The sequence below is a fragment of the Oncorhynchus mykiss genome, chromosome 16, assembly GCF_057628025.1.
Source record: "Oncorhynchus mykiss isolate SJ-2025 chromosome 16, ASM5762802v1, whole genome shotgun sequence".
In the NCBI taxonomy this organism is placed as follows: domain Eukaryota; kingdom Metazoa; phylum Chordata; class Actinopteri; order Salmoniformes; family Salmonidae; genus Oncorhynchus; species Oncorhynchus mykiss.
This window is the reverse complement of record NC_143037.1, coordinates 56197712-56225708: the sequence shown is the minus strand read 5'-3', so window position 1 is coordinate 56225708 and position 27997 is coordinate 56197712. Positions and strand designations below refer to the sequence as shown.

The 27997-nt window shown below is 41.7% G+C and overlaps 2 protein-coding genes across 4 annotated transcripts in view; both read right to left on the bottom strand.

Annotated features, from left to right (window-relative positions):
• Positions 1-15706, bottom strand: LOC110491100 (leucine-rich repeat-containing protein 38). 2 transcript variants are annotated; one of them, XM_036947250.2, is made up of 2 exons: positions 13885-15686; positions 1-3125 (listed from the first exon to the last, which is right to left on the bottom strand). In XM_036947250.2, exons 1-2 carry the CDS (start codon positions 14510-14512, stop codon positions 2878-2880), a joined length of 876 nt encoding a protein of 291 aa, XP_036803145.1. In that variant the 5' UTR covers positions 14513-15686; the 3' UTR covers positions 1-2877. The 2 variants fall into 2 exon arrangements, with proteins under 2 accessions (XP_036803145.1, XP_090057782.1); XM_090201656.1 differs by lacking the exon at positions 1-3125 and adding an exon at positions 7498-9671 and having other exon boundaries at positions 13885-15706.
• A 2356-nt stretch (positions 15707-18062) lies between these two features.
• LOC110492289 (ephrin type-B receptor 2) overlaps positions 18063-27997 on the bottom strand; it is a 50568-nt gene continuing 40633 nt past the window's right edge. The window contains exons 6-15 of one of the 2 annotated variants that reach the window (XM_021566488.3): positions 27031-27155; positions 26780-26942; positions 26459-26632; positions 26055-26177; positions 25504-25751; positions 24054-24269; positions 23169-23318; positions 22713-22906; positions 22197-22352; positions 18063-21933 (exon numbers count right to left, since the gene is read on the bottom strand). In XM_021566488.3, coding sequence (XP_021422163.1) covers positions 21825-21933; positions 22197-22352; positions 22713-22906; positions 23169-23318; positions 24054-24269; positions 25504-25751; positions 26055-26177; positions 26459-26632; positions 26780-26942; positions 27031-27155 — 1658 coding nt within the window. In that variant the 3' untranslated portion in view covers positions 18063-21824. The remainder of the gene's footprint in view (positions 21934-22196; positions 22353-22712; positions 22907-23168; positions 23319-24053; positions 24270-25503; positions 25752-26054; positions 26178-26458; positions 26633-26779; positions 26943-27030; positions 27156-27997) is intronic. The other variant, XM_021566489.3, reaches the window with a different exon arrangement.

Genomic DNA, 27997 nt, shown 5'->3' with positions numbered 1-27997 from the left:
ACAGTTTCTGGGATTTTTTTTATTTCAGTTCATGAAACATGGGACCAATACTTTACATGTTGCATTTATATTTTGTTTAGTATACAATGTTGGTTCCAAAGTGTACTTATTAGCCAGGTTGTTATTGCAAATGAGAATTGGTTCTCTATTTACACACCTTGTTATATAAGGGTTAAATCAATAAAATACAAATAGTCTACATACCCTGAGTGTACAAAACATTAGGAACACCTTCCTAATATTGAGTTGCACCCCCCTTTTGACTGCAGAACAGCCTCCATTTGTCGGGGGGATGGACTCTACAAGGTGTCAAAAGCATTCCACAGTTGTGTCAAGTTGGCTGGATGTCCTGTTGGTGGTGGACCATTTTTGATACACACGGGGAAACTGTTGAGCGTGAAAAACCAAGCAGTGTTGCAATTCTTTACACACTCAAACCGGTGCGCCTGGCACCTACTACCATACCCCGTTCAAAGGCACTTAAATGTTTTGTTTTTCCCATTCACCCTCTGAATGGCACACACACACAAACCATGTCTCAATTGTCTTAAGGCTTAAAAAAATAAATATTTAACCCGTCTCCTCCCCTTCATCTACACTGATTGGAGTGGATTAAGGTGAAATCAATAAAGGATCATTGCTTTTACCTGGATTCACCTGGTCAGTCTATGTCATGGAAAGAGTAGATGTTCTTAATGATTTGAACACTCAGTCGACAGTGTACTTACTGTACATCCTCATTCAAAGAAACAGAAAGGTTATGTGAAATAAAAGTTGTAAAAGCAAAGTTCCAGAGCATAATGTGTTTATTTTACTGCTTCATTTTCTCTCTTACATTTTGTAACATTGCACTTTGCAACCCCGTGTTAATATTTTTAATGTGTTTGTTATGGTGCATCAGAAAAAAAGCCCTTTAATCTGTTTTTGGGATCTCAAATCTCATTGGTAGGTTACAAGTGCCAGAGACAGATATAGTTTGACAGACAACCTCTCAAAACTCAGGTCTTGAAGCATCTATGAGTATGCTGGTTTTCATTTATGATCTCCCAGTCGTTTCAGGAAGCCAAAAAAATACACATGCCATCATTGACCAAAAGCATTCATTCATCAATTTCACCTGGCTGCTACTAGCTGCTGGTCTATTGAGGATGGCTCCAGTACCCAGTCGTAATAAAGGCCGACATAGGAAAGGACTGGAAGGCCCAAACATCAAGGATGATCAAGATATTGAAAGAAATTAACAGATTTTAACCTTAGCCCTGTTAGCTTGGAATTAGAGACTTCGCTCACATCGGATGTAAAATCCCCATACAAAAAAGATACTTAATTTGTAAAAAAAAAAAAAAAAATCTGTATTAATATGTAAAATAAGTGTCAAATGTAAAATAAGTTACATTATGCCTGAAACAAGGAAATACATTGGTCCATTTACAAGTACAATATAATGATTTCCATAATTACATTTATGGGTGATAATTGGCAGGATATTTTAGCATATTGTTCTATATAGTATACTGTACCTAACGTGTGACTGTTTTTTAGCCAAGAACACATTTATGCTAGCCTGAGTGCCAGTCTGTTTCTGCTCTCTTGACTACTCCTTTGGGTGTTGTAACACCAAACATTGTCAGGCTACATTTATGCTCCAAAAACAGACATTGTAACAATGCCCTCTATATTTACTAGTTTTTTGCATTTTTTGAGTTGGTGTCAAAGTTTAGTGTAACATCCATGTTGATTGCTCATGCTATCCCATTTCTGTGTTCTATATTGTAACAATAGAATCTTCTCATTCGGACTGTTCTTTGGTAAACAAAGGTTACGTAGGTTGCTACTCAAATCAATGCAATGGACATAAGTGTGCATTAGACTGCTGTGTGCCGGTCCCTTGTCCTCCTCTCTGTCCCTTTACTTCCAGCTCAAGCCAGATCTTAAAGAACCCCCTGGCAGCAGAGGTCCTCTTTGAAAGGGTGGTGTTTGTAGGCCAAATATAGTACAACTACGATTTCAAGAGAATGCTGAATGATCTCTCCAAAGTAAGGTACAGATTTATGATCTTAATTTGATCACTCTTTTGTTACTAAGATTTTTCCTGCACCGCAGGAAATGCAGATGAGCTTTGATATATACATAAATTCACTGAAAACCCACAGTAACACACAGTTATATTAACTGTATTGCACTTTTCATGTAGCCTACTTTTGGCCAGCTAATAGCCTAACCACCGATCAAGCAACATTATGGACTAAATGTTAAAATCCTGTAGGTGCAGGATAATTTTGCTGTGACAATATAGTGTAGGTCAAATGAAAATCCTACATCTGTAGTAAGGCTGTGTTCAATCAATGAAACATACACTCTTAGAAACCTGAAAGGGTTCTTCAGCTGTCCTCATAGAAGAACCCTTTGAAGAATCCTTTTTGGTTCCAGGTAGAACTCTTTTGGGTTCCATGTAAAAACCCTTTCCACAGAGGATTTTACATGGAACCCAAAAGGGTTCTACCTGGAACCAAAAAAGGTTATCCTATGGGGACAACCGAAAAACCCTTTTCCAACCCTTTTTTCTAAGAGTGTAGCACATTTCGTACTTCAGTGATAAGAAAACGTGTATCATTCAAGGTTATTTAACACAATCTTTCCTGACATGGTTTAACCCCTCCTGGTGTGCTGCTGACTGCCACCAATGCAGCGCACAGGAATTCACATGGTAAGAGCTTTCTTGCACAATTCCTAGGCCATATACTCCCTCCTCGTTGTCCATGCCTTGCTCTCCTATTGTCCTGCCCTTCTTCCTGGCACTCTTACGAGGCACCTAGTCGGGTCTGCTATGTCTGCAGTGATACTGAATCTGGTCCCAGATCATGCTTTTTCTTCATCTCAGTCGTTGCCCTCCTCCTCGTCCGCCTGACCAGCTTTGCCCAGTCGCTGAAAGCAGTGGACCATGGAGGCCAGGAAGAAGCTGGCTATAATGGCCACCACAGAGACTGAGATGCCCGAGAAGATGACAATGAGGATGTCCGTAAGAGAGAGGTAGCCCCGGCACTCCCGGAAACTTGCCTCAGAGAGCAGGCTCAGGGACATAAGACTCCCATCCATGGGGAGGGAACACTGCAACCCCTCCATACCTGAGAAAGAGAGAGAGAGAACAGGATATGATGTCATCAGTCTTGAACACAGTCACTCTATGGACCAATCTCAAATCAACCCCGGCCTACACACAGTGTATATCTAAAATGATTAGAAATGTATAGGTATGGTAACAGCTTAACAGGCAGCATTGAAGGTAACAGCTTCATTCTTCTATCCAGTCCTTTCAGATCTAATGCATGGTGGAGCTGACCTCTCCTCAGATGACTGAATAAATACACAGGGGATCAGCTGTCCTGCCTGCTCACAGTACTGTGTCACTCAATGTCACTTTCAACTGCTGAAAAGCATGTTGACCATACAGTTTGGAATGGCACTGTGGTTGGAATCCACTAAGAATGTCTCGTCTGTGATATCATCTTACTGTAACAATTTACAGTAAGTGAGGACACTGAGGGAACAGTTGGGTGCCATTGTTTTGCCTCAGAGTTGTTTGATATATTAGCTATAGCCCAGTACGCCTACAGTAGTAGCTACTGTGCCTGTTCATGTGTCTCACCATTTCCCACACATTGAGTCACATCAAGTCTAAAAAACCCACCCATTTGATCATTTGTGTTTAGTTTTCCCACTTAAAAAATCTAACGATTATGAAAAGCTTGTCTCTTGGCAGTATCAAGTGACTGCATTACCATGCATCAACACCTACATCAGGGTTCCCCAAACTTGGTCCTGTTGACTCCAAAGGGTACACGTTTTGTTTTTTGCCCGAGCACTACACAGCTGACTCAAATAATCCAATAATCGTCAAGCTTTGGTAATTTGAATCAGCTGTATAGTGTTGGTGCAAAAACCAAAACATGCACCCCCTGGGGTCCCGAGGACCGAGTTTGGGAAACTCTGACCTACATGTACAGTAACACACACAGAGCTGAATGGCCTAATGCATCTAGAGAAGTGTGTGGTCTTAACACATCTCTGTTATAGCTAGGCGATTTGGAGATAACACAATGCTTTTAACAGTCATATAAAGACATGTGTTTAGTGCCAAGCTATATTCCTGGTGTCGTAGATTGGTGTGATCTACGAGGCATCGCTGAACATTTGTCACAGACACACACATCACCCCTATTACATAATTTCTTGATATGATTTGACCATGGATCCCTCCAACTTTGCATTTTTCACCCCTCCGAGGCAAACATTAATTTGTGAAATTTCTACTTTGAGATTAGACCTATCTGCTTTGGTTTTCACAGAAGAAGGAGAGTAATCTCTGCTCCAACCAGTGTGTTACTAGCAGACACCAGATGACAGATTTAAAGAGGAACAACCCCTGGGTATTAATACAACAGAGACAGATGCATTAGTGCTTTAGAAGAACACTACTGAGATTAAATGCTTTGTCCATTGTGATCTTGTCTGTTTTGGAGAAAAAACATCACTTGAAGAGTTTAATTACAAAATGCTACATATCCATTTTCAGAAATGTTGGTAAATTAGCTTTTATTGTTTAAATCAATTCTGAAAGACATTGGTGTGTTTACTTCACTATCTAATTATGTAATGGGGTTGTTCAATGACAGACACGTATTTGTTTAAAATGTATCACTTGATGGTTTCATTTCAGAGAGACAAATAATAATGTATTTATTTTGCTAAATGCTATAAGTAGTCCTGCTAGGTTTTACACAGCCAAATGTAAGAAATAACTACATTTTAATAAAGAACTGTGCAAATGATACATCTTTGACATCAACATTTAAAACATGTTAAAACAGATCTGTATGTAAAATATTTACATTTAGCAGATACTGTTATCCAGAGCTTCTTTCAGTAAGTGCATTCATCTTAAAATAGCTAGGTGAGAATACCACATACCATCATAGTTAAATATACAGGATGCAGCTAAACCATGGATATACAGCTACACCATGGATATACAGCTAAACCATGGATATATAGCTAAACCATGGATATATAGCTAAACCATGGATATACAGCTAAACCATGGATATACAGCTAAACCATGGATATACAGCTAAACCATGGATATACAGCTAAACCATGGATATATAGCTAAACCATGGATATATAGCTAAACCATGGATATATAGCTAAACCATGGATATATAGCTAAACCATGGATATATAGCTAAACCATGGATATATAGCTAAACCATGGATATATAGCTAAACCATGGATATACAGCTAAACCATGGATATATAGCTAAACCATGGATATATAGCTAAACCATGGATATATAGCTAAACCATGGATATACAGCTAAACCATGGATATACAGCTAAACCATGGATATACAGCTAAACCATGGATATATAGCTAAACCATGGATATATAGCTAAACCATGGATATATAGCTAAACCATGGATATACAGCTAAACCATGGATATACAGCTAAACCATGGATATACAGCTAAACCATGGATATACAGCTAAACCATGGATATAAAGCTAAACCATGGATATACAGCTAAACCATGGATATATAGCTAAACCATGGATATACAGCTAAACCATGGATATATAGCTAAACCATGGATATACAGCTAAACCATGGATATATAGCTAAACCATGGATATACAGCTAAACCATGGATATACAGCTAAACCATGGATATACAGCTAAACCATGGATATATAGCTAAACCATGGATATATAGCTAAACCATGGATATATAGCTAAACCATGGATATATAGCTAAACCATGGATATACAGCTAAACCATGGATATACAGCTAAACCATGGATATACAGCTAAACCATGGATATATAGCTAAACCATGGATATACAGCTAAACCATGGATATACAGCTAAACCATGGATATACAGCTAAACCATGGATATACAGCTAAACCATGGATATATAGCTAAACCATGGATATATAGCTAAACCATGGATATATAGCTAAACCATGGATATATAGCTAAACCATGGATATATAGCTAAACCATGGATATATAGCTAAACCATGGATATACAGCTAAACCATGGATATATAGCTAAACCATGGATATATAGCTAAACCATGGATATATAGCTAAACCATGGATATACAGCTAAACCATGGATATACAGCTAAACCATGGATATACAGCTAAACCATGGATATACAGCTAAACCATGGATATATAGCTAAACCATGGATATATAGCTAAACCATGGATATACAGCTAAACCATGGATATACAGCTAGACCATGGATATACAGCTAAACCATGGATATACAGCTAAACCATGGATATATAGCTAAACCATGGATATACAGCTAAACCATGGATATATAGCTAAACCATGGATATACAGCTAAACCATGGATATACAGCTAAACCATGGATATATAGCTAAACCATGGATATACAGCTAAACCATGGATATATAGCTAAACCATGGATATACAGCTAAACCATGGATATACAGCTAAACCATGGATATATAGCTAAACCATGGATATATAGCTAAGCCATGGATATATAGCTAAACCATGGATATACAGCTAAACCATGGATATATAGCTAAACCATGGATATATAGGTAAACCATGGATATACAGCTAAACCATGGATATATAGCTAAACCATGGATATACAGCTAAACCATGGATATATAGCTAAACCATGGATATATAGCTAAACCATGGATATACAGCTAAACCATGGATATACAGCTAAACCATGGATATATAGCTAAACCATGGATATACAGCTAAACCATGGATATATAGCTAAACCATGGATATACAGCTAAACCATGGATATACAGCTAAACCATGGATATATAGCTAAACCATGGATATATAGCTAAACAATGGATATATAGCTAAACCATGGATATACAGCTAAACCATGGATATATAGCTAAACCATGGATATACAGCTAAACCATGGATATATAGCTAAACCATGGATATACAGCTAAACCATGGATATACAGCTAAACCATGGATATACAGCTAAACCATGGATATACAGCTAAACCATGGATATATAGCTAGCGTTTTGCAAAACACACACAAAAAAAATCATTTTCATACACCTAAAATCTATGAATAATGACATCTGAGAACAATAATATTTTAAACACAGATGAAGGTACCCATAAGCAATCATTTCTGATGAAAACACACAAATGTGAAAGATTGGTGGATATAGCGTTTTGGAAATAAACTCTTCACTTATAAGTTAGGGTTCAAAAGGTTTTGTTATTGTTTTGTGTTCAGTTGCTATATGAAGTGTAAGAATGCATAAGAAGAGCATAAAGTATGAGTATTACAGTAGACTACCCTAATTTGAGAGGATGAAAATATACAGTCACGTGATTGCTTTCTGCATGAGAATAACAGAAGTGTGCAGAACAAGGACGAGACTGATATTTGCGCTCTGGTGATTTGATAATATCGTAATAAGATACAGTAATACACGATAACAGACAATAATGTAACAGCACCAAATTATATATAGATAGATTATACTGTGAATTATTTGATTTATAATGACAAGGGGCGTTCAATGAGGCTCTGGTTTTCTTGTAAACTAATCCAATCTATTCCACTAATACGAAGTGTTAAATATTTGTTATATTTTCAATCAGTATTCACTGTTTTTGAAAGAAGTATTTGAATAAAACATTACGGAACCTAAAAGCACATATGGTGTACCTCAGTCATGTTCTAATAAAAAGCAGTTTGGTGCGCTTCCATTTTATCCTGCCTGTGTCTGTAGCTGCAGTGGCCAGCAGTCAGTAGACATCATTATCAAGTGTGTGGGTGTGTGTGCATGTGTATGTATGTGTGCGTGTAAGTGTATATGTGTGGTGAGTCACAGTTATACCAGAAGGGGTTTTCCACATGCGGAGGGACTCAGTGACCTCATCGCTCTGTGAAATTCCAGTCACGTGGTTCTCCTCTCCTCCTCACCTCGCAGCACAACAAGCAAAACTCAGCCCAGACACTGGCTCTTCTGTTCTCAATTCAATTCAATTGAAGGGCTTTATTGGCATGGGAAACATATGTTGACGTTGCCAAAAGCAAGTGAAATAGATAATAAACAAAGGTGAAATAAACAAAAAATGAACAGTAAACATTACACTTACAAAAGTTCCAAAACAATAAAGGCATTTCAAATGTCATATTATGCATATATACAGTAGTCTCTCTCTCTGTCTCTGGCTCTGTCTCTTGATCTATTCCTGGCTCTGCACGCCACAGCCATAGTGTCTCGTGTGGAGAGGACCAGAATACTACATTGTAAATAGATGGACAGAGTCCGCATGGTTTCGTGTGTTGGTGGTGATGGCGATGGATGTGGGGGTGGGGAAGGGTTGAGTATGCCTACATTGTCTAATGCTGCCTATAGACTTAACACCGTCAACAAAATCACTGCATCATATTTGACATTAGTATGCATAGTGTCCTATATTGATGCGTTATATACAGTGCCTTCGGAAAGTATTCAGACCCATTGACTTTTTCCACATTTTGTTACGTTACAACCTTATTCTAAAATGTATTAAATTGTTTTTTTTCCTCATCAATCTACACACAATACTTCATAACGACAAAGCAAAAACACATGTTTTTTTTGTTAAATTATAAAAAATCAAATTTATTAAAATGATTAAAAATCTAAAATCTAACGTAAAAATCAAATTTTCATAAGTATTCAGACCGTTTACGCAGTACTTTGTTGAAGCACCTTTGGCAGCGATTACAGCATCGAGTCTTCTTGGGTATGACGCTACAAACTTGGCACATCTGTATTTGGGGAGTTTCTCCCATTCTTCTCTGCAGATCCTCTCAAGATCTGTCAGCTTGGATGGGGAGCGTTGCTGCACAGCTATTTTCAGGTCTCTCCAGAGCTGTTCGATCGGGTTCAAGTCCAGGCTCTGGCTGGGCCTCTCAAGGACATTCAGAAACTTGTCCTTACGCCACTCCTGCGTTGTTTTGGCTGTGTGCTTAGGGATGTTGTCCTGTTGGAAGGTGAACCTTCGCCCCTGTCTGAGGCGCTCTGGAGCAGGTTTTCATCAAGGATCTCTCTACACTTGGCACTGTTCATCTTTGCCTCAATCCTGACTAGTCTCCCAGTCCCTGCAGCTGAAAAACATCCCCAAAGCATGACCATGCCTCACCGTGGGGCCAGGTTTCCTGGAGACGTGATGCTTGACATTCAGGCCAAAGAGGTCAATCTTGGTTTCATCAGACCAGCCGGCGTGAAGGGCGACTCCGGCAGCTCCTGACTGACGGGCGGCTCTGGCAGCTCTGGACAGGAGGGATGCTCTGGTAGCTCCGGACAAGAGGGAGGCTCTGGAAGAGCTGGACAGGAGGGAGACTCTGGAAGCGCTGGACAGGAGGGAGACTCTGGAAGCGCTGAACAGGAGGGAGGCTCTGGAAGAGCTGGACAGGAGGGAGACTCTGGAAGCGCTGGACAGGAGGGAGCACCTGGAGGGAGGAGACGGAGAGACAGCCTGGCTGCCACAGGAGGCCTGGTGCGTGGAGGGGGTACCGGATCGACCGGACCGTGGAGGCGCACTGGAGGTCTCGAGCACCGAGCCTGCACAACCTGAGTAAATTTCCTGCAATTTTAGACATTTTGCCATGGGCGTGGAGAAAATGTTGCAATTCTACACATTTTACCATAGGACAGAGAGAAGATTTTTCAATTGTATAACTAATTTCATGCAATTCTACTCATTTTGCCATGGAGCAGAGAGAAGAATTTGCAGTTTTACAGCTAATTCGACTCATTTTGCTATAGGGTGGAGAGAAATGTTAGCAATTTAGAATATGATATCTGATTGAGGGTGACTAAAAAAATCAATGGGGGCCACCCAGTCGGTAATTTGACCATGATAACTACAAGTTTAGATAGCTGGCTAGACTAACTCAACAATCAAAACCTTTTAGCTGACATGGGCTAATTGAGTGACTGTCAGTGACTCACATAACAAGAGAAAAACTGCTGATGCACAACCACATTTCTAAATTGCACCTTGTGTATTCTACTATTCTAACTCTCAACAGTAAGTTGAGTCCCAGGTTGTTGTTAATATAATTTTTATTTGGGGGGGGGGGGGGGGAGTGATCCGCGGGCCTACAGTTGCCCATCCCTGGTCTAGACAATATCAGTGTCAATGTTAAGCTGTCGTTAGTATCAAATGAAGTGTTGTAAAACATGTATGCTGATTGTTCATCCTTGACTCAACAGCACTAGAGAACAGCACTCTATGGTATGATTATACAGGTTACCGCTTTCAATCATTCACACACACTCACCTAAAGGCACCATTGTGAAATATCCTCAGCTACTGTGTTTTCAAGAATCAATGAGTATATATATATTTTTTTTAAAGCTGTCCCAATCGCAGATTGACCCTATTACTGAGCTTTGTTGCATCTTGATGATACAGTACCTGAGAGCAGGCTACAATGTGTATGTGAAACCAACACTCACAAACTCAATGAGTAAAGCTCAATAGTTTGTAAATGTCTATTTATGTTCTCAGATGCTATACAGATCAATATAATCTCAATCAGGAACTGACAGAGCAATGTCACTGATGCTAGATAGCAAAGTGGGTTAAAAAAAGATGTTACTGTTTGGGTCAGTGAAATTACAGTGTCCAAGAGTAAATTTACTTTTTGACTTATTCCACAAAGTGACTGCGCTTGATTGAGTGGTTCTGTGGAAGCGTCCAGGACAACAAGTGATCCATTATCCTGCACCCTCCAGCCCCCAGTTTGTTCACAGTTCTAGTTCACACTCAGTAATTAAGAAGTATTGATTGTGATTAAGCCTCAGATGGTCAGGAATTGAGTAATAAGCGAATAAAGGACTTGTTTAATCCATCAAATCTTAATGTCTTATTAATGAATATACACTCCGATCCATGTTTCTAGTCTGCTGCCTTGTCTGAATGATGACAAGATTATCATGGCATGCAACTAGTTTGTCCCCAATGCAATGGGAAAGATTAAGTCTGACTATATGTTAAATATACTGTACATCCACATGTCCTTTAGAGTAACATACAGTAGAGGTTTTCTAGGGTGAACCCTACTTTGCAAGGAGCCTAAAGTTGCTAAGGCCTATAGCCTCCTGAGACCTGAAAAAAATGTGGCTTGTATGGCCTCAGAGACACAGACCAAGAACTGATGTCCACTAGAGAGGACAAAAATACATTTCTGGGTTTCAGGAGGACAGAAGAGCACTTAGAAAGCACCATAGTGTTGGTGTGTGTACTGTATGTGTCTGGGCTCACCGAAGGCTAGGCGCTAATGTGCCACACAGAATGTTGTTAGTATAACATTGTGTTCTGCCACGAGTCCAGGTCACAGCTATTGAAAATAAATCCACTGTGAAGATTGTTGATGTGCCAATTTGATAATTATTATGATCCATAGAACATCCTGTTGCTTTGATTAGCGTACTGTAATAACATAGGTTGCCTCCCACATGGCACCCTATTCCCTATATACTGCACTACTTTTGACAAGAGCCCTATGGGCCCTGGTCAAAAGTAGTGAACTATAAAGGGAATGGGGTGCCATTTGGGACACACATATGGCCCTAATTCCAGCGGAAATAATATTGATGTGTCTCATTTGGACGGACCTTGATAAACTTGTAAGAACATGTATTTAGTAGCACTAGCCAAGCTCTCTTGGGAAGCAGTTAAAGGGATACTTTGGGAATTTGTCAATTTTCCCCAGACTCAGATGAACTACCATTTTGATGTGTATGTATCCAGTATGAAGGAAGTTAGAGGTAGTTTCGCAAGCCAACGCTAACTAGCATTGGCGTAATGACTGGAAGTCTATGGGTATCTGCTAGCATGCAGTTGGACTTCCACGCATAGAATGTCTGTTCAGGTCAGATCTCAGCACTGTGCACCTGCATACAATGTGACGTGTTACAGTAGCTCTGGAGAATGACAGTGAGCATAATACAATGCGTACAACGACCTGTCAACACTGCAAACAAGGAAGAATTCTGTAAACATGAATAGACATTAATAGCCTCACTGTCCATACTGTAACAGTACATCGAGTGGATCAGAAATGCTTATTGTCCGTAATTAAATTAACAATGCAGGTATATTATGATCTATCAAGTGATTCAGATCCTATTGAATGTGATACCCTGGCCTCATATCTTTTTGATCTTGAAGATCTTACTCGTGATCTACTCCCTGTATATTTTGTCGGACAGTGTTTGAGGATGTAAACAATAAACAGTCTTCTTGTTGTGATTTTAGAACGTGTGCGCACAAACACACCCCCTCACGTAAACACACACACACACACAAACACACACATGCAAACACACACACAATCTGAGAGCAGACTCTAATGAGGCATATGGTTAATTAATTATTCAGACACAATCTGGTATCTTGAATCTGTGACTCCCCACTAGTCTACCACAATTATCTTTCTGCTTTTCTCATGCTTACCAAGATGTCTCAGAGTGATCTTATTCATAACAACATTGACTTGTCCATATCTATACAGAATTATCAGTAGTATGAGCAACAAGCTGCACTTGAAATAAATAAAGATGAGGTTGAAAGCCAATAGCTGTTTAAATTATAGACAATTGAAAAGAAAGAGGAGGAACCATAAAGGAGATGATTGTGGGCTACAGGAAAAAGAGGACTGAGCACGCCTCCATTCTCATCGATGGGGCTGTAGTGGAGCAGGTTGAGAGCTTCAAGTTCCTTGGTGTCCACATCACCAACATACTAACATGGTACAAACACACCAAGACAGTCGTGAAGAGGGCACGACAAAGCCTATTTCCCTCAGGAGACTGAAAAGATTTGTCATGGGTCCTCAGATCCTCAAAAGGTTCTACAGCTGCACCATCGAGAGCATCCTGACTGGTTGCATCACTGCCTGGTATGGCAACTGCTCAGCCTCTGACCGCTTGGCACTACAGAGGGTAGTACGAACAGCCCAGTACATCACTGGGGCCAAGCCTCCTGCCATCCAGGACCTCTATACCAGGCGGTGTCAGAGGAAGGCCCTAACAACTGTCAAAGACTCCAGCCACCCTGGTCATAGTGTGGCTGTTGTCTCTAGTACCAGAGCACCAAGTCTAAGTCCAAGAGGCTTCTTAACAGCTTCTACCCCAAGCCATAAGACTCATGACCATGTAATCAAGTGGCTACCCAGACTATTTTCATTGCCCCCCCCCCCCCCCCCCCCCCCCCCTTTTACACCGCTGCTACTCTCTGTTGTTATCATCTATGCAGTCACTTTAAATAACTCTACCTACATATTAACTCAACTAACCGGTGCCCCTGCACATTGACTCTGTATCGGTACCCCCCTGTATATAGTCTCGCTATTGTTACTTGTTACTTTTATTTCTTATTCTTATCCATATTTTTTTTAACTGCATTGTTGGTTGGGGCTCGTAAGCATTTCACTGTAAGGTCTGAAAGGTCTACACCTGTTGTATTCGGCGCATGTGACTAATACATTTTTGATTTGGTTTGTTTTGATTTTGATTTGTTTATAGATATTGGGCCCAGTAGAGACATTTAATGTAATACTAACCACTGTTACATGCATTACACTATGTGTCTTTCAGTGTACTGTGCAGTCTTACATTATTATTCTATAACTGATTGGCTTAAGGTTTGATAGCTTATAAATTGTTTGAATCAGAAACGAGTGGGCTGCTGGATTATGACAAAAGATTGGTTTTCTCTGTCCTAGCACAGGCAAAGATGGTAAAACAAATACGTGCTGTTAAGCAGCTTACATACCCATTGGAAGCTTGTGGCAGTTCTCCGTGAGCCACACAAAAAGTTTGGCAAAGTGACAGTTGCACACCCAGGGGTTGCCCTCCAGGCGCACCACCCGGAGTGAGGTTAGGGGCTCCAGCACCCCCACATCCAGCCCCTGCAGGCCGTTCCTCTCCAGCTCCAGCTCCCGCAGCGAGGTCAGCCCCAGGAAAGCATCCTCTTCCACCAGACTAAGGTAGGGGTTGTTCCCCAGACGCAGCTTGATCAGGCTCCGGGACTCCACAAAGGTCCCTGACTGGATCTCTGTCAGGTTGTTGCTGCCCAGGTCCAGGAAGACTAGGCGAGATGAGGTGCTGAGGGTGCCGGGCTCCAGCACCGACAGGGAGTTATTCCTCAGGTCCAGGTAGACCAGGTCGCTGTACAGAACCAGGAAGTCCGAGGGGATCCAGGGAATCCAGTTGTCGGAGAGAAGGAGGCGCCGGACGTCCAGGGGGATGGGGCTAGGGAGGCTGGTGAGACCTTGGCCCTGGCAGTCCACGGTGTGGTGGTCCGGACACAGGCAGCTGGACGGACAGTTGTGGCCCCGAGTCAGCAAGGTGGAGGAAAGCAAGGCAAGGAAAGGCTGAAGCCAGTTAATGCATGGTAACATTGTCAAGGGGGTGCGAGGTGAGAGGGAGAGCAGGGGTTTAGGTAGGGGAGGAGGAGGTTGGGAGGAAGGAGGTACAGGACAGGACAGGAGAGGGCACAGGGGAGGGGGTAGAGATCAAGGGGTGGGAGATTAAGGAAGGGGAGGGGGAAGCAGAAGAAAGAAAGGAGTCAATGTCCTGGCGCTGGCATCTCTCTTCCTCTTGTTGAGTAGTCTACAAAGGCTAAGCCATCGAGCGGCGAGAGAGATGCGCAACGGTGTTTTCAAGGAGATCATGTAGCAAGCGGTCTGGATCGAAAAGCAGCCTGCTGGCTTTGAGGGAATAAGGGGAGGAGTGAGAGAGAGGGAGTGAGCGAGAGAGAGAGAGCGAGAGAGTAAGGGAGGGGGGGTAAATAGAAACTAGCAAACCAGAGACGTGCGCTGGGGAGGGTGTGTGTTGGGAGTGGGGAGAGCGGGGGATGGGGGGTGGAGGGCGATAGGGTAAGCCAGAAGGTGGTGTGAGTTTGCAGGAGGGTCGACCCTCAGAGTCTCATTACTCCTTCTTCAGAACAATTAACGAGGGACACCGTCTGTGAGTCTGAAGAAGAATATACTGTGAGGATCTAAGCATTGGAAGGCTAGACTCACTGAAAGCATGGGTATTTATATCCAACCGTATGGGCTGGGGAGCTACCGACAGTGACTCGTGTCCAAATGACATCAGATAACTCACATGTTGTGATGATGTCACATGGCTCCCAGCAGAATCCCAGGAGGAATATAATCCTGATGACCGTGATCCTTGGGAATCATCATCACATACATCTCCTCCTCAACTGTCCTCTGTCTCACTGTGCTGCACGATCCGGCCATCCCAGCTCTGTTGCCATGACAACATGCTCTAAACATAAACCGTGGTGTGAAGCTGCCTGTGCAGCACAGGCGAATATCCCAAAAGTGTCATATTGAGGAACGCCATCACATGACAGCTTGCCACAGCGGGGTGATGCATTTGTCTCGTGCCTTTCCTGAGCAACAAGCTGAATGGCTGTCTCATACAATCCACTCCTGTAGCTTTAATGCATGTCCTATACATTCACAGTTAGAAAAACATACAGGACATACACTACAGTTTTAACACATCCACTGCAAAAGCCAAGTGGTCTTCAGAAATACTGTACCTTAAACTAAGCAATGTGTTCCCAATGGCAGTTACCTTACCAACGGCAGCTAATTTGCCAGCTATTGTTGTTTACATGCTATGTACCTCTATGCTACAGTACAGTAGTCAGACATCATGTCCACAGACCGCAGTTACAGAAACAGAATGTATGCTATGTCCACCAAGAGCATTTCCTGATACATCAAACATGCTATATAGATATAACCGTGGGAAGCAGGTGTGCTGAGGGTGCTGCAGCACCCCCTGAAAAATATCAATACAATTAAATATTAATTTAAAAAAAGTGTTTTTTCTTTTGAAGAAGGGCCATTTTCTACAGGGCCATCGGGCCTTGGTATAACAAATACCTGTATACAGTCACTAGTAAAAGTCTACACACCCCTTGCACAATCTGGACATTTTACAGCCTTAAAATTAAATAGAAAAGGTATTAAATTAGATTTTTTTCCTACCGATGTACTCCACATTTCCAAAGTGGAAGAAAAAGTATATTTTAAAAAATATAATAAAATGTAATTAAAAAAAAGATGTCTTGATTTCATATTTCTTTTGATCCTGACAAACTCCCCAGTCACTGCAGGTGAAAATAATTTTGAACGTTAGGGAGGGGGTGCACCTGGAGTTGGAGGTTCCTATAAGAAGGGTAAATTCGAATGAATCCCAGTAATTGAGATTATGTAAATCAGCTAACTGTTAGCTATGCTGTTGTTACAATGTAACTAGTCTTTACCTGTGATTGAAGTTTGCTCTGCTGCTAACATCTGAGTTGTAGTTTCTGCTTGTGCAGCAGTAGGAGGATGTGTGCAGTGCAGCTGAGTGAGCACTCCAGTGTGGGCAGAGGAGCGGGGGAGGGGACATTTTCCAAGATCCAAAAATGAGAAATTAGTGAATTTGATGGGCAATTCTTTATAGAACAGGACAAAAATTAGACTAAAAGTTGAATAAAAATGGAAAGGGCACTTCACTTATAGGAGGGCAACAGGGCAGGTGCTCAGGCACCTCTAGAGCCCTATCTGTGCACGTGCCTGCATCAACATTAATCACTAATTTAATTGGCACCAACACGGAAATTATTATTGTTATTGACTAGTTGATAAGTCAATATTCTTTAGTGTAATTGTAGGGAGCTTCCCTGCAGAGGCCGTTAGGGCCCTATGAAGTGAAAATAGGCTAATGTGTTTCCCCCTATGCAGTTCAGGTTTAGCATGTAAATAAATGTCAGTGTAACCTGATGTGTGGCACCCTGGGTCGGTAACAGCTGCACATACAGGTCTGGGAGGGAGGGAGGTGCCAATGAAAAAGCATGGCGCCACTCTTTCCAACGGTCATTTTCAAAGTGACCCAAGCATCCAAGACAGTGGGGCCCAGCTGTCACTTCTTTAGTTGCACGTTGGCAGGTGTGACTGTGCCCGCTGGCTGTGTACCCAGCCTGGGTGCCAGTCAAGGACAGAGAGCTAGGGCTCTGAGGGGGAGTGCCACTGTGGAAAGTTAGACAGACATCTTGTTCTTCTTCAAAAAGAAACCTGAGACCACCTGTCAGTCGTTCTGTGAGTTTGTGCGTGTGTGTGTCCAAACACTACACCTGCCAACTGTGAGACTTGAACAAGGTTGGCAGCTATGTGAGTCATCTTTTGTGATATCTGACTGAAGTCTAGCTACATTCTGTACTATCAAGAATCAGGATCAAGCTGCAGGAATTTGACAGACAAACAGGCAGGCAGACAATGGGCAGTTGGGCGTTCGAGGGTGTAGTACAATGTGCCTTCTGAGAAATGAGATACACTTACCCAGATTATGTTTCTGAAATAAAGGAATCCAGAAGTACTTGATAACAAATGTCTTCAGCTGAGGAAATCTCTTATCTAGCAGAGAAAGTTGAACCCACGTCCGTTACATTGACAGATGTATGTATATATCCGGATTTGCTCCGAGTTTGTTTACATTTGATGGTAAAGAATGACAGCACTCTCTCCGAAAGCACACATGACCACACAGTGACCCAGTGAGTGAAAGAAAACTGTTGATGTACAACTTGGAATCAAGCCTTCTAATTATTGTATTTGGAAATGTAATTACAATACGATAAAATACTAAACAGATGAGACTTCGGGCAAATGCTCACTAATGCAAAAACAAACAGACAAGCAACTTGACTGTTGACATTGTTGGACAAATATCCTAGAGTGGTCTCTACTTCCCTCTTGTGTTCAATGTGTCCTTTACAGTCTCAGGACCAGTCATTTTAGAGTGAAGATAAAACACATTAAGTAGAAGACATGGTCAAATATAGAAAATAGTAAGGGATAAGATCTTTATTTGGTGAAATATAAATGTAATGCAGGATAAAGGGGAAAGGTTCTTGAAGAAAATAAAAAGTACTTTGAGACGGAATGTAACCAATATTTTATTATTATTATTGAAACAGTTGTACCGGCTTTCAGTTTGTTGTTGTAGATGTTGTTTTCTTTTCTTTTGTCTTTAAAAAAAAAAAAAAATAGACAAATAACAGTATTACAAATAATTAAAATTGTTACATCCTTCACAGGGTTACAGTCAATGTACATTTATACAGAAAACAAAACGTCCCAATGCAATCACAGTGGTTAGGACTGGATGGGGAGGGGGGGCTGGTAGACCAAGGACGGAGGACCAAAGTGAAAGAATGTGGAAAAGGTACTATAATGGTATAGAGGTATAGTAATAGTACAGTTTTAACATGGGACCAGCATAGGGAATGAGAGTTCTTTTTACACACAGAGAATGACAAAAACTTAAATGTGGTCATATAGAGAGGGCACAACAATATTGACTTGAGGTTACAGTAGAAGCGTCCATTTTGGTTTCTTTTGTTAGCAAATGGCACACACAGAGATGGCAGGTTCTTTCTGAGTGTATTTGTTGACAGAAGCAAAAACATAAACAAATAAAGATTTGTTTGATTTGACAGTCTTCCTTCATTCACAAATTCAGGTCTTGTATAGTACATTGCCTCCCCACTTGTTATGCTAGGCCTATAAAAACAAAGTAAATTAGTGTCTGGGGCTATCCTATATGATCAAATAGCAAAGCTTCCAACACATCAATGCACAAACTGTACCTTGATGAGAAGCTATGCTAAACAACAGATAATACATAATAAGATGAGGACAATGTATCTGTAAAGAACAGCAGATGATAGTATTTGGAAGAACATATCCCTATTTATTGAAGTGGAAAGTGTCTCTTTTCCCAAGAAAAGCAGAGTTTGTTGGTTGGGTAGCAGTAGTATAACATTTTAATAACACTGTTGTCTCATTGAGGTGTCTCCTAATTAGTACCTTATTTATAACTATTAAATGCTATGTGAGATGCCCTATGGAATGGCTGATTGGGATTTATCCATGAAGTGCTGAGACAATGGAAGCATGCAGACACTGTAGCACTCAAAGAGCAGAGGTTGCAATATCCTGGTTTTACTTGTCTAGTATCTTTTGGCTGCTTAGAACAACACTTTTCAAAAACATTTCAAATGTTTTCCTGCTGATCCCTGAACCTCAAGTTCAGTACGTTATGGACGGAGTATCAACGTGTAAACTTGTTGTGATTTGTGCTGGCACAATAGGAGGAAGACGTATACCCTACCACTCAGTACAACAAAAACTGAAGCCCGTCCGTTTTTTAATTGACCTTTCATCCATTTCTTTAAAAAGTCCCCACTTTTCTCTGAGACGATTCATAAACACGTGTTCTAGCTTTTTAAATAGTAACGGCAACAGTATATACATGTCAATATGCCGGCAGTGTATGACCCCAGATTACGTGACAATTCACAGCTCCATACTGTCAAAGGTGATCATATGTAGCACTATAAAAACAAAAAACAAAAACTATTTAAAAACCAACCAAATGAGCACAGTGTTCTGTGAAGTCTTTTAAGTACCAACAGGCTCCTTTTCTGATCATTTCCCACCTGTGGAGCTTCAGAGATTGCCATTTTGTGCAAGTACAGTTTTGAACACCTGGCTGCATAACCTAAGGCAGCCATTTTGTAAAGGGGAGGGCAAGTGCTTTTTCATGACAGGACCAAACTACATTGGTATTCACATGAGATCCTTTAAACATAGCAGAGGGCAAAATGAAAGCGTAATCTAAACTTTGCACACAACAATTCTGTAATGGAAGAATTAATGGTAGCGCCCATCCTACTTCATCATTAAGGTGCACATAGAAACATTAAAAAAACTACTCACTGAGTCACTGAAGCAAAGATTGCACGGAGCAGAACTCCAAAACAATGAAAATGGCCGACATGGTTCAGTGGCTATGGCAACCTGTGATCCCCAGAAGAGAGAGAAACAACGGAGAGCCCCTAGGCTTTTGGGGACCCTAAACAAGATTTGGTTAGCTGACATGGGCTAATTGAGTGACTGCCACTGACTGACAATATAGTGACCTCCAAAATATTGTGACAGTGACACATTTTTTGTTGTTTTGACTCTGTACTCCAACCTCTTGGATATGAAATTATACAATGACTATGAGGTTAAAGTGCAGACTGTCAGCTTACATTTGAGGGTATGTTTCATATGTTTCTAAACACTTCTACATTAATGTGGATGATACAATGATTATTGATAGTCCTGAATGAATCGTGAGTGATAATGAGTGAGAAAGTTAGATGCAGAAATATCATACCCTCAAGACATGCTACCCTCTTATCATTTCATATAACATGGGAGCTTAGCCTTTTTCGAAGAGAGATATATTTATGCTTCTGTAACTTTCTCACTCATCATTATTTACTAATTCATTATTTATTTAATTCATTCAGGATTATCCATAATCATTGTATCATCCACATTAATGTAGAAGGGTTAAGAAACGTATTATATTCTTATTTACAATAAAAGTGACTCCAAAATAACACAATACATTATTTACCATAGATTTCTATTGGGCACAAAATAATCTGAAACACAACCAAAACAAACAGCAAATGCTTTAATAAACATATAGGTGAATTTCTCCAAATACTTTTGGTCCTCTAAAATGGGGGGGGACTATGTACAAAAAGTGCTGTAATTTCTAAACGGTTCACCTGATATTAATGAAAATATCCTCAAAAAAAAGTTGACAGTCTGCACTTTAACCTCCTAGTTACTGTGTCATTTCAAATCCAAAGTGCTGGAGTATAGAGCCAAAACAACAACAAAAATTGTAAAAATGTCCCAATCATTTTGGAACTGCTGAACTGCTGAAATTGCACCTTGTGTAATCTACTTTTCTAACTCTCCACAGTAAATTGAGACCCCGACTGAGAACCCTAGCAACCATGGGGCGCTACGTGCAGCGCATAGTCTGCAGACAGAGAGTCAAGTGCATCTGATATGTACCAGACAATGACATGCACAATACATTACATTTATATTATGGTTATTTTGGGCTGTTGGAAGTAGTGTGTTCAAAGGTTTTAAAAAAACGTTCAAAACGTATTTTCAAGAGATTAGAAGTGTAGGTACTGTAGATAGCAAACAGAAATATAATCTCCACAATTTTCTAATTGTCAAAAGAGAGCATTATTCACAAGAACGCTGAGTCTGATGCTTCCAGAAGATGAGTCATTTCATTTTACATCCATAAAGTCTATGGAACTGTATTGTAGTCTACAATTTTTCCATCCACTCCGTTCAGAGTACTGGTCATATTGTTGGAGTCGCTGATACCCTCAGAAAAAGTAAAGTCCTATGAAGTCTGGTCGCAACCTTCTCTTAATAGCCCTTTTAAAGGGCAGTCTTGTTGTTGAGTTTCAGTCTGGGGACTAGTAGAAATCATATCCAACTAATAGACTGTAAACAATATCCTACTACAAACAATGGGAGGGGCTGCAGCTGTGCACTCAACACAGACAGGCTGCAGTTGGAGACTGGACACAGTCTGGACACCGTCGTAGGCTCAGCACTAGAGACAGACTTAACATACGAGGGGGTGGTGGTTGTGGACTGAGCACGGCTGCAAACTGACCAGACTGACCGTACAGTACGGGCTGCAGACTGTTGACTGAACTCAGGGGAGGATGGTCTAGAGAAAGGGGTCTGATGGGGGTGGAGGGTCACAGTCTGACAGGGAGACCAGGCTGGTGGTCCGGTATAGTCTGGTGTCCTTCTCGTCTAGAGGTCAGACCTCCACAGAGGTGATCTGGTTCATCTGGGCCCGCATGGACTGGACACTGTTCAGGATCTTCTTTTGGTGGCCTGCTAGCGTTACCCCTACTCGAAGGATGTCCCTGTGGAGAGAGAGAAAGCAATCAGCAACACAGCATTCTATGACACATTTAGCAAGTCAGTGACACAGCAGTCTATGACACATTTAGCACAGTCTATGAGGCCAGATTTAGCACAGATAGCACAGTATAGAACACTTTTAACACAGTCTAAGTCTACTACATATTTAGCACAGTCTATGACACATTAAGATTAGTCTAAAACACTTTCAACACAGTCTAGGACACATTTAGCAGGGGGAGGGTGTCTGGGGAGGTTAACTTACTCTGTGGTCATTTGGGAGACCACATCGAAGCTGGTGAACTCCTCATTGGCAAAGTTCTCCTTGTACTGGCCCATCCTGATGGCATCCAGCCACTCATCCACGGTGCTGAAGCTGGAGAAGTCAGGCGTGCTGCGGTCTAGCAGAGGTAGGTGCACACTAGAAACAGGAGAGGAAGAGAACCCAAACAAACCCAGTGACAACCCATTGAGAACCCAAACAAATCCATTGAGAACCCAGTGAGAACCCAAACAAATCCATTGGACCCAGTCAGAACCCAAACAAATCCATTGAGAACCCAGTGAGAACCCAAAACAAAGGAGTAAAGAGAAAGAAACAGTGAATCAAAGCGCCTCAGATGAAACAGTGCATGAGTCTGTCCTTTACAGCTTCCTTTCCTTAAGTCCTTTCCTTGGACTGGAGAGTCCACTAAAATGTGTGGTCGGCATTGTGGAAAGGAGATGAGGAAAGGATGGAAGCTATTGAAGATGACTGGGACACAGCCCGTGAGTGCCTTACCTTGATGACAGCGGTGTCATGGCCTTCAGACTGTTGGGGTTGCGGATCATCTTGTCCAGGTTGTTGACAATCTGGCTGAACTTGGGCCGGTTGTTGCGGTCCTTCTGCCAGCAGTCCAGCATGAGCTGGTGCAGGGCACTAGGACAGTCCATGGGCGGGGGCAACCGGTAGTCCTGCTCTATGGCATTGATCACCTACAGGGCATTGGCACAGATTGATAAGAAAATGAATAGAGGCCTTGGCCTAAAATGTTGGCCTTTCCATGTGGTTAATACAGCCTGAATCAAATGTATAGTGAGACTGTCTCAGTCTCTCTCTCTCTGAATGTGTCTCTTTGTCTCAATTGCTCCCTCCCCCCTTTTTTCTCTGTTTTCTCCAAGTGACTGCAACAATCTGCTTTAGGACTAAATATTGTAGGTGAAACGATGATGATATTGACTCCTCCTGGATACTCACATCTTGATTACTCATGTCCCAGTAGGGTCTCTCTCCGTATGACATCACCTCCCACATGACGATGCCATAGCTCCACCCGTCACTGGAAGAGGTGAACTTCCTGTACTGAATGGCTTCCGGGGCGGTCCATCGGATAGGGATCTTCCCTCCCTGTAAAGACAGACAAGTGTTTCGTACCAATTCTCTATCCTTCAGCCAGGACCGTGCACTTGGTCACTCCCCTCATGCATTTAGAAGTATTGGATTGGTGCAAATATGCCTGAAGGGAGTTACATTTTGGTCATTAAGCAGATCATCTTCTCCAGAGTGACTTAGTTTCCACCATATTTCTTAAACCAGACCATTTCTTTAAATCTATAAGGAGTACTTCAGTGCACAGTTCAGGAGAAGGGTAGAAAACCAGACTGCAGCCCGCAAATAAAGCATAGGTTGTGGGTGGATCTCAGTAGTCTCAAGAAGTGCCGATGTTTCATTGTCTTCTTCTGCACTGATCTGATAGCACTGGACAGGTAAAAGCAAATCCTTTGTTAAGACACTGATATTGCTTTCCTGTGTCCTATGCTTGCAAATCAGTGGTGATGAAAGGAATGAGCTGAGAAAAGGAAGCCACATTAGACTACTAGGATGCATCCTGCATGTATAATCTCAAACCTGATACATTTCCATACTAGCATACCACTTAGAATGCATGCCCAATACATTGCCTCATAATAAGTGGTATTCTAGTGTGTAAATTGGAACCATAGAAATATAATCTATTCCTATGATTGGAACAGAGCCATACTCACCAGGACACTGGTGTTTGTGGGGTCTAACTTGCCCAAAATACATTGCTTCATACTATATAGTATGGAAGTATGGATTTTGGGACAGAGCCACACTCACCAGGGCGCTGGTGTAGGTGGGATCTGATGTGTCTTCCTCCAGAAACCGCGAGAGCCCGAAGTCAGACACCTTACACACCAGGTTACTATTGACCAGGATGTTGCGGGCAGCAAGGTCCCGGTGCACGTAGTTCATGTCATTTAGGTATTTCATGCCCGCCGCAATGCCACGTAGCATGCCCACCAGCTGGATCACCGTGAACTGCCCGTCATTTTGCTTTAAAAAAAATACTGAAATGTTATATTGCTATGCTATGTTATGTTATACTATGATATGCCATACTGATGTGTTAAGCTATACTAAGCAGTGTTATGCTATGTTATGTTGTATGCTATATTCTCTGATATGTGTTACACATTCCAAAAAATGTGGCTGGTTCTCATATTAATTCCCCTAGCATTGTTAGCCACACAAAATTGAGCGTCTGGTTGATCCTCTCACCTGGATCTGTGAGCTCACCGGATCTAACTAAGCCCACTCTACACACCTCACACCTGGGCCAAAAAGCTATTAAGTGTAGATGTGAAGGAGAGACAGCCACTGTGTTCTTGAATCCATTGGGTTCTTGATGTTGAAAACAGTTGAAAAATCTGTATGGTTACTGTGATATTTCATATGACCTACAATGCTTCACATCTAAATATAGTTTTGATTCTATTATCTCTAAAATTCACTCATGAGATAAGGCAGCGATCTAGCCTTTAGGTACTCCTCAACTAATTTCCTAATCTAGTCGACTTTCCATTTGTTTGCACTGATCCAAAAGACAAGACAGGTGAAAGCCACCTGATGTATTTTAACCAGATACATGTTTGGAAGAAGGAAGGAAAGTAGAAAAGGACAGGAGATCTCTCCAGAATATTGAGATGCCCAACTTTGAGGCCCACTGACCTATATATCTAGGACCTTCATTTGGGCCAGTTTGCTACATTTTTCGTAAGGGAAAATCCCCACTGGGCACAGACGTCAGCTCAACGTCTAGTTTTGATTTACATTTGGTTGAGTTGTCAACAAACGTGAATTCAACGTGAAATCAACCAAATACCTTACACAGCGGGTTGCTATTGACCAGGATGTTGCGGGCAGCAAGGTCCCGGTGCACGTAGTTCATGTCATTTAGGTACTTCATGCTCACATGTTTTATTTGTCACATGCACTGAATACAACAGGTGAATAAGTCAAGAAAATATTGACTAAATAAACTGAAGAACTAAACATTTCACCATATCATTGGATTAGTTCAAAATACTCTTACATTGATGACTTTTTGCAAATCCAATTACTTTTCCATGTTGATTCAACGTCATCATATCAATTTGTGGGGTTTAAATTAAGTGCAAACAATGTTGTGGAAATTGCAAACTTCAGAAGCCTTTTCAAACCTCAAAATACACTAGGAAACTTCTCCTGTAACAAGGTAATCAAATTAAGATCCTACATCTGTACTGACCCTGAGGAAGGAGTCCAGCGATCCGTTCTCCATGAACTCAGTGATGATCATGACGGGGGCGCTCTTGGTAACCACGCCCTCCAGGTGGATGATGTTGGGGTGGTCAAACTGACCCATGATGGATGCCTCAGACAGGAAGTCCCGCCTCTGGCGCTCTGTGTAGCCCACCTTCAGTGTCTTAATGGCCACCAGGATCTCTCTCTTCCCAGGGAGACGCAGGTTCCCGCTGCACACTTCCCCAAACTCTCCTGAACAATAACAGGTTCAGGTTTCAGATATACTGTCCATCAGCAAAGGACTCTGATACACCACTATAAGATGTAGTGCTATGACATGGGACTGTAACTTGGATATCTTAAATGTACTGTTAGAACATTTTACAAGATGTTTTATTAGGTTTAATCCACACTGTATATCAATATAACATTTTATAGGCCAGTTTCCCAGACACAGATTAAGTCTAGTCCAGGACTAAGCTTCATCTGTGTTATTACGTATATGTTATAATGTACAGTATATAGGGTTTTCACCTTCACCGGTTGATTTTTTACCTGCGCCAATGACTTGCTCGATCTTGACACAGGAGGTGTCAATCTCTTTGGCAAACTCCCTCACTGCCTCGTTGGGGTCCTCATAAGTGAAGGGGTCAATATAGATCTTCATTCCTGGAGACACTTGGAAGGAGAAACAGAGAAAAAACAGAGGCTATGCATAATATACAGCCTGGCAGTATGTATTGGCTACAGAAAACAGTAGCTGGAACCGTGCCTGGGCTTAGACCTGATACAGGTGGTTAGATACAGTAGTAGTAACCTTTAACTTCCAGTACTCTACATCTAATGGAAATGTCACCACTGTCCCTAGGATGGTAGTGTTATTCCTTAACAAATGGTTCACTCCACTTTTCAACCCATTTCCCATGGATAGAAGGTTGTCTGTAAACCATGTTACTCACTGTGGCCACTGGTGTAGTGCTGCACCTTGTCTGTGTATTCAGATTCTGTTCTCTCAGAGCTTCTTCGATTGCAGACGATGACCAATACGACGACAGCGATGATTAAGACGACACCTGCAGCAGCTGAGCCAATGATGAGGGGGAGCTTCTCCTGAAAGCTGGACTTGTACTCCTCTGCACATACACAACAAAACAAACCCATTCCTCATATTAACGTCTACAAGGTTGGCCTACTCTGCAATGTTGAACTTTTGGGACTATACCATATACTCTGCAATGTAATTCAAAAGTGTTTGAAAAACACTGGTTCGAATGGCGTACCTTCGGTCATGGTCTGAAAGTACATCTTTCCGCTGAAGCGTCCGAATCCGGCCACTGTTCGAGCCCGTACCTGGAAGACGTATATAGCTCCGGGCTTCAGGCCACGGATGACTGCTGTGTTGGTCTGACTGCGCACCACCGATGAGTTCCACTCTGCCATGCTCTGGAACACACAGACACACACAGAGGGTGTAAGACTGGATCGGCTCACTGTTTGAATTACAGCAGTAAAACCTGTCAACTGACTTCACCTTATCATAGTACTGCAGCTCATAGTCCAGTATGAGGCCGTTGGGCTGGTCCGGTTGGGACCAGGAGAGAGTGATGCTGTCAGGTGTCCGGCTCACCTGGTGCATAATCGACACGGCCGATGGTGCTGTGAGTGAGTGAGTGAGTGAGTGAGTGAGTGAGTGAGTGAGTGAGTGAGTGAGTGAGTGAGTGAGTGAGTGAGTGAGTGAGTGAGTGAGTGAGTGAGTGAGTGAGTGAGTGAGAGAGAGAGAGAGAGAGAGAGAGAGAGAGAGAGAGAGAGCGTTAAGGTTAGTGACATTACTACAACACTAGGAAGAAGCTTTCAAATCCCCTGGTAATCAAGAACAAGACTAATGATGCAGCAAGAACAAAAGAGCCAGGAACATCGGAGATAGTTTATTGAGTATTATTACAGTCACCCATTCACTGAAAATACTAATAGTAATAATGTATTTGTTTTGAAATGGTGTGTGAAATATTCACTTTGTAGGCAAAGACACACACACACACACACACACAAGGTCTTTCCTAATGAGGGCTTAATTAGGGCATGTTTATGTAACATTAGTGCTTTCGGTTATACCCTGTAAAAACACTGGGGCTCATGGGAACCTGAGTTTGCTCTTTTCACAGTCCCATCCCAGACAGTAATTAGGACTGACATCTAGAGCAGTGGAGAAAAGACTACAGTGTTAAGGGCAGAGAGTAGAAAGTGTATAGCCTGGCCCTAATACCAACACTACCTAACACCCAGTCCATTTGAAATGTGAACGTCAACAAATAACGCTGTAAATCATGTCTGAATACTGCATTTCAAGTGCCCTAAATGCAATTGAACTCACTCAATACTAATAAGGGTCACACATCTGTCAATAAATTGTTCAGGCAGACATCATAAACATTGCTTAGGCATCCTTACACAGACATTGTTCATTGGTACTACATGACATACAGGTTTACTTACACAGA

Bases quoted from the DNA above. Each gene is read 5' to 3' on its own strand.
- LOC110491100 (XM_090201656.1), bottom strand. From the start codon at position 14,512: ATGTTACCATGCATTAACTGGCTTCAGCCTTTCCTTGCCTTGCTTTCC. The intron at 9,672-13,884 runs GTATGTAAGCTG...AAATTTACTCAG, and splicing joins CTGCCACAAGCTTCCAATGG to GTTGTGCAGGCTCGGTGCTC.